We start from the raw sequence: 7,076 nt of genomic DNA on the forward strand, positions 1-7,076 counted from the left end.
CTTCCAGATTTTCCATTTATGGTCTCTAACTTCAATGGATTCATGATCTCAACTGTTGAAAAGAAAATATATATCAAGATTTAATGATAATAATTAATATATTTGCCATTTAATAAATTAATTGACAATCTTTTAAAAAGAATGACAGACAGGTGTAATTATTATTATTATTTATTTATGTCTATCAATCATTCATCATATAAAACATTTCTATTTTTAGTAAACAGACAAACATATTATCTATCCAATCAATTACTTCAAGAAATATTGATTATTTTTCTTCTTCTTCTTTTTTTTTGTTTCTTCCCTCTTTAATAATATAATTATAATTAGATATAAGTAATAAACATTACGTAATTGTAATCTCTTATTCATTATAAAATTAATTGATAAAATTATTCTAGAACAAATATTTGTCTTCTTTTTAAATATATTAAAAGAATGCAATAAGAATTACACTTACCACCACCCATCCACCCCCTTACCGCTCTATCTGTCTATGTCTGCTCATTTCATATACACATTGAGTACAATGTTTTTTTCATATGGATTCTATAAATATAAACGATAAAGTATATAAATGTAAGTTACTATCATTTCTTTGAATCTTACATAAATAGATGTAATTTTGTAACTAGGCAAATAAGATTGATATCAAAATTGATTGACAAGTCATATGATTTCTATTATCTATTCAATGAAATAGATGAGTAAGTTAAATCATGTAAATGAAAATTTGAAAGATTGACATAATTTTGTTTTTTCTTTCTTCATTTGAAATATCTTCGTTAATTAGTAGTTGATAATAATAATAATAAATATTTCATGTACTTAAATGAATGATTACTGTGATTGTCAGAAAGAGGAATCAATTTTGTGACATTCAAAAGAAGTTGGCTTTCACTATAAGATGTCATAACTCTTCTAAATAGAGACTTTTTGTTATATCCGAGCGAAGATTAAATCACGAGTAACTTCTGAGACCAATTGATGGACTAATATTATCTATACATTCTTATAGTATAATTAGTCAATAATTAGATTATGTATAGTTATATTCCTTTTATTATAAGCTTTATTTTGACCTATAATTTATTATTGTACGATTTACGGTTATTATGTTCAGTTTATTGACTACTGCCTCCCACGTTCACTGCCACTTTTTGGCTTTATTGTGTACACGTGTTATATTTTATGATGCGTTGCAGTCTGTTTCATTGATATATAAACCCAGTATGTCTGAAATAAATGATTCGATTAGATTCTCATAGTGAGAGCTGGTGTTGCTGTTCTGGACTCAAGTGGGCGGGCTAGGCGGACATAGGACCAATAAGGACGCTAGACTGCTCATACTGGTCGAACGTCATTGGTTTGGCACAGTGCCAAGATTGTATAAGTCGTATATTGATTGGTGGATAAATCACGTGATAAAAAGCGGACATAAAGTCATGACACCTAAGGCAGAGTTTAAATGGTTTGAATGATAATCCATTAGAAACTTTGACTAGAGGTTTTCAGTTAGTTCAGACTTATTATTAAGGTAATATCTATGACTTTGATAAGTGATTTTTTTTTATAAACGACCTACTATTTACAGAGATTACTAGTGTTGTATTTTGTCTGTGATTGACTTCTTGTAATATTTTGGTCACTAAGTGTTCTGTAGTGATATAAAGTGGTTGGTAGTAATCAGTAAGGAACCTTGATCGGCCTAGATTTCTTCATAGTTGGCACTCGCCAATTAGAGATATCTGTAATTTTGAGGGAACCGATACTGGTTGGGAGATCCAGACACAAGCAATTCAGCTTCTTAGTTTAAGACGTTACCACGAAGCTATTTCTGGGTTAAACTAACTTCTTGTATGACAGAGATTTTTAAATTAACTGATCACTGAGTGGTGACTAATCTCGTGTTTTTCTAGCCTTTAGTTCTGATAGAACCCGATAGATCATGTTCTTTCATTCAGTTATCTATGTTCTATTGTTTGGCGCTTCATGTCGATCGAGAGTGTTCAAAATGTAAGCAGGCGTTAAATAATCATGATCAGGTGTTCATCGGTGAGACTATAATTTATGGACGACCTTTGAGCGACGCCAAAGTGACCTTGTGAGTGTCTACCTACTTATTAGGGCTAAATGAGCGTCATAAAGCAGTTTGAAGAATAAGAATTATGATTGGCAGTTGATGGTTAGAGTTACAAATTAGATTTACGGTTTTTCATCACGAACTGACATCAGCTAAAATGCCAAGACGCTATTTGGCCAGACGGATGAGTGAATTTCGCGCCAAAATTGAGACCTGTTATCTTATACCTGATTCGTTCGTCCATAAATTATATTCTCGTCGAGTACTAAGAGATACGTCGCACTAATCGGAATGACAAAACTAAAAAAGATCATTGGTTAATAACAAGAATATTACACACGAAAAAAACACCAGAAAGATTGGTCCCACAAGAGCAGTACTGTATAACAAAGTTGCCTAACACGTAACAACTGGTTATTATATTACGACTAGATGTTACATCATTATTCTTTTTACTTTGTCAATTTGGTTGCAGCTTTGTAGAGAAGCCATTGACAGCCAGCACTATTAATGTTTCAAAATTATAACGCATTTAGTTTTCAACACAACGTTCAAAACACATTTTCGGATGTGTTACTTGGATAGTGTTGACGCTAAATGTAGGCAACTTCTCTCAGAGTTGAGTAAGATCCTCAGCTCAGAAGGGTACTATCTTATTGGCGTAAAGTAAAAATGTCCTTATTAACTCTATGTTTATTTGAGCTTTCCAAGTCAAACTAAAATCACAACAATAACAAGCATAGCACAGACTAGCAGTTGGTCCTAGTATTCACTATTTAAAATCTGATATCCTCCACAACGTCACCATTACTATTAACAAAACAACTGTTTCCGACAACTCATTTTCAAGATTGATAGCAACTAAAGGCTGCTGTCAACCTTGCAGATGAATTTTTCATTTCATCGCCATGCTGGTGGGTACGAATTTCCAATTGGTTTTGGTTGGTATGTAATTACACAATAAAATATGACCCGCAAATTCTGAATTAAATAATATTTCTCTATAACACGCTTGATCTACCACCACTTAGTTTATACGGACTAATTTAAAAACTGATGGTTACATTAATTTGGACAGTTTCTCAGATGTTCTTACATGAGGAAATCAGACGAAGACATGGCACCCATCCATGAAATCATTGACTATTACAGCGGAACAGTTAGATGAAAACTACCTGGTTTGTGTCCGTGAGATAACCGTGATTGGTGGTTGGAGACGTTGGGTGACATTGCTCAGAATCGGTCATAGTGAGACAGTTGGATTAGCTCGTTGCCTTCCTCCAAGTGTGGAAATCCAAGATTACTTTGCACATTACATTCCTCGGATTAATTCCTATTTGTGTTGTATCCCTCAATATTTAATCTTTCTCAATATCAATAGTGCTAATATTATACAGACTCTTGTTGTTCATGTTCTTAATTACATCTCGTCATGCTAATAAGGTATGGCAACATCGGCAAGGTTCGAACAAGTGTGTACAATATGAGTAGGATAAGGGATTAATTGTTTCGTTTATTTGTGCTCTTAAAGCGAATTCACTGAGATGTGCACCATCCTCTTTAAATGAAAAATATCTCTCATTAAAAGAATGATCTAAAACTACCCATTCAGTATTTTCACAACCAGGTTTTAATTCTTGGACAAATATCTCAACATTATTTCAAATAAATTGAACATTAGGTTGGAAGTTAATAATAATAATAATGTTTATTTTTTTATTATGTCCCAATGATAAGAAAAGTGTACTTCTAGTCATTAGTATATTACAAAAAATATAATTATAATCTCAACATTGATTTCGACAGAATTCGGTGGATGTTAGAGACTAGGCAGTAGTAAGTGTGATCAGCCGTAATGGGTTGGTGTCTGACGAATTCTCAGCACGAATTCGGAAAGCTCGTCTGGCTTTTGTCAACTTATGTCACTTATGGCGAAAGCGAGATATCCGACTATCAATTAAGGGACGAGCACACTGAGCAGCAGTTCGTTCTTTTCTACTTTACGGCTACGAAACGTGGACATTAAGAGTAGAACATACTCGTAAGCTACTGGTTTTTGATCACATATGCCTAAGAAATATCGTTCGCGTCTGCTGGGATCACCGGGTAAATAATAGTGAGGTTAGACACAGGGTATTGGTGAACGATAGAAAGTCAGTTGATGAGGTTGTGAATGTTCATCGACTGAGATGGTTGGACCACGTGTCGCGTATGCCAGAACACGGATTACCACGACGCGCAATGCTGATTAGTGTTGGGGATGGTTGGAAGAGAGTTATTTTCGGCCAAACCAAAACGTGGCATCAGTACTTGAAGCCACTAACTTCTAGTCTGAGCCATGTTGGTAGATACAGACTACGTAGTTGGGGTCCGCGTGACTATCGACGTCAGAATAATGTTCATTCATTTCTATGCATACTGCCAGTCATCAAAATGTCTCCGATTGTACATTTTTGTAACTTGTACAGAGAAAGGTCGTGAATTTTTCACAAAAGCACCTGAATAGATCATGCGATTAACTGTTAAAACGAACAAGGAAAGAGATAACTTACTGAAATCTCTAGATGATAGAAACAAGTGGCCCGGATATTCAAGCAGTCTGCCTTAAGAAAATACTCTGATATAATTACAATAAGTCAATATTTCGTTTAAAAAAACTTACCATAATCTGACATTATTTTATTAAAACAAGAATTTTTCATAGATAATGGTTAGTAGTGGAACCCAGGACACGCGTTCCGTGCCACGTTGGACTTGTTAGCTGGATCTACTTGCATTCCGCAGTTGATGTTCACTCCGTGAGGGACTCGAACCCAGCATAGTTCGCTCCAAACGTAATCGTGTTATCGACTTACCTACTGAGTCTTCCCTTTGATGTTTAGAACTGCAATTGATCAGTCTCTTATTGGCATTTGTGTACACCGTGCGTATTACCTCGATATAGGACGAAACGTGCGTCCTGGATTCCACCGCTAGCCACTATCCATCTTTGCATATAATGCTTTTGGATTAAGGTCATATCAATGCAATACGCACAGTATGCATATATGCCAATGAGAGACTGATCAATTGCAGTCTTAAACATCAATGGGAAGATTCAAATCAACAATACCAAGTGAATTTAAGAATTAGTCATGTTAATATTTATTCAAAGTTATGTTTTCCTACATATCACCTTAAGTTTATTTACTATTTTGTCTAACAAGACATTAATCAACCAACCAATGACAAGATGAACGTAGTCAATATCGAAATGAGATACAAGCAAATATCGGTATGAAGAAAATCAACATAACCGAATCCATGTATTTTAGTGGTAAGGTTCTGATGCTATGTTTATGTGATTTAGTATATTTGTGCCTGTCCATTTCTTCATTTGATCTACTTCTAAACGTATATGTCAACTTTATGTAAATGTTCATCGTTTACTTCCTTCTATCTAATCATGATGTCATGTGAAGCTGTGGTTCTGTATAGTTATGCAGTAGTCTTTCTAAAAACTTCTAGAAAAGATACGAATGTTACCTAATTTCTTAATTTTTCTAATTCCAAAATGCAGCTTGATGCAGTGTAATTTTTTAAGTATTTTCTGGAAAAACTAGAAAATGGACCTGCTGAAAGACATCCTAAGTAAGCTAGATTATTACTGTAGATAAATAGATGACACGTTAATCGTATGTGACGAAAAGTTCAATAAATAAACTTAGATGCTTGATTAACAAATTACATTACAAAGAACCGGACTATAAGGGATTGACTGTTAGCTAATGACTAATTCTTGTCTGTTATAACCTGAACGAAAAAATTAATAAAGTTACAAGTGAACTAACAACATATTATCATTTAATGGAAGATACATCTTGTGATAACCAAATAAACAATATTTATGTTTCACTTGATCACTTTTCCTAATAGCAAACAAAAATAAAAAGAGATCTAACCGTGAGTGCAGACTTCAACACACGACTCTCTGGAGTGGCTTTGCTTTGTTAATCAATCACCCTTGTAACCGTTATTATGTAAACCTTAAAGGTGTTTAAAATCAGAAGGCAATGAGAAGCACAACTGCAGTTTATTAGGGGATAGCACAGATCACAGAGCTACAAGCACATCGAGCGAATTCTAATATGCGAGCAACTACATAGGCAAATTAATAGTCAAATTGTATAAGGACGCAACAAGGCAAAGCAAGGATTAATAATAGGATTTGAGTACATATATACATGGGGAAGAGAATGAATTATCGAGTGACGTTTAAGCAATCAACATTTTAGCTGTAGTCTATCATTTGATCTCATGATCATAACTGCAAAGAAATATGCGAATTGTCACTGTTCAAATAACATTTTCTTTTAAGTAAGTTAATAAAAACGGCTTAATCATAATGGATTTTGGTTGTAGAATAGTTGCTATATCCCGGACAATAATCCAATGTAATAGGAGTTGGAATATTTAGTATTCTATAGCGTTTTATTGTATACATGATAAATTTTATTCTTCCAAGGCTTTAACGATATATATATATATATATATATATATATATATATATATATATATATATATATATATATATATATAGTGTTATATTTAGAGAGGTAATAAACTGAATTTTTTAAACAAATTTATGTACCATCTATACTGACTAAATGGTCATCAGAAAAAATAGGCATATTGACAATTATAATTAGAGAGGGCGGTTAAGCGCTCGCACGCGAGACTGATAGGCCCTGGGTTCGAATCTCGCGAGGCGGGATCGTGGATGTGCACTGCTGAGGAGTTCGATACTAGGACGAAACGGCCGTTCGATGCTTCCAGGTTATCAATGGTGGTCTAGCTTCAATTGACTCATGGATTCAACTACTAAAAATATTGACAATTACTTTATTACTGACAAACGTCTTATTGTAAAGCGAAAGAAAACATTTTAAACATTACAGTGAAACCCTATACACATACAATGCAAATACTTCGTCACATGAAAGCAATGATT

At 33.8% G+C, this 7,076-nt stretch overlaps 1 protein-coding gene across 1 annotated transcript; it reads left to right on the top strand.

Annotated features, from left to right (window-relative positions):
- The first annotated feature begins 607 nt into the window (after positions 1-607).
- MS3_00000505 (uncharacterized protein) lies at positions 608-6,588 on the top strand. Its single transcript, XM_051208244.1, has 2 exons — positions 608-710; positions 3,165-6,588. Exon 2 carries the CDS (start codon positions 3,217-3,219, stop codon positions 3,523-3,525), a length of 309 nt encoding a protein of 102 aa, XP_051067073.1. The 5' UTR covers positions 608-710; positions 3,165-3,216; the 3' UTR covers positions 3,526-6,588.
- Positions 6,589-7,076: the final 488 nt, after the last annotated feature.

This window comes from Schistosoma haematobium, chromosome 4, assembly GCF_000699445.3.
Source record: "Schistosoma haematobium chromosome 4, whole genome shotgun sequence".
In the NCBI taxonomy this organism is placed as follows: Eukaryota; Metazoa; Platyhelminthes; class Trematoda; order Strigeidida; family Schistosomatidae; genus Schistosoma; species Schistosoma haematobium.

Excerpts from the sequence above, each read along its gene's own strand:
- MS3_00000505 (XM_051208244.1), top strand. The coding sequence starts at position 3,217 with ATGAAATCATTGACTATTACAGCGGAACAGTTAGATGAAAACTACCTG.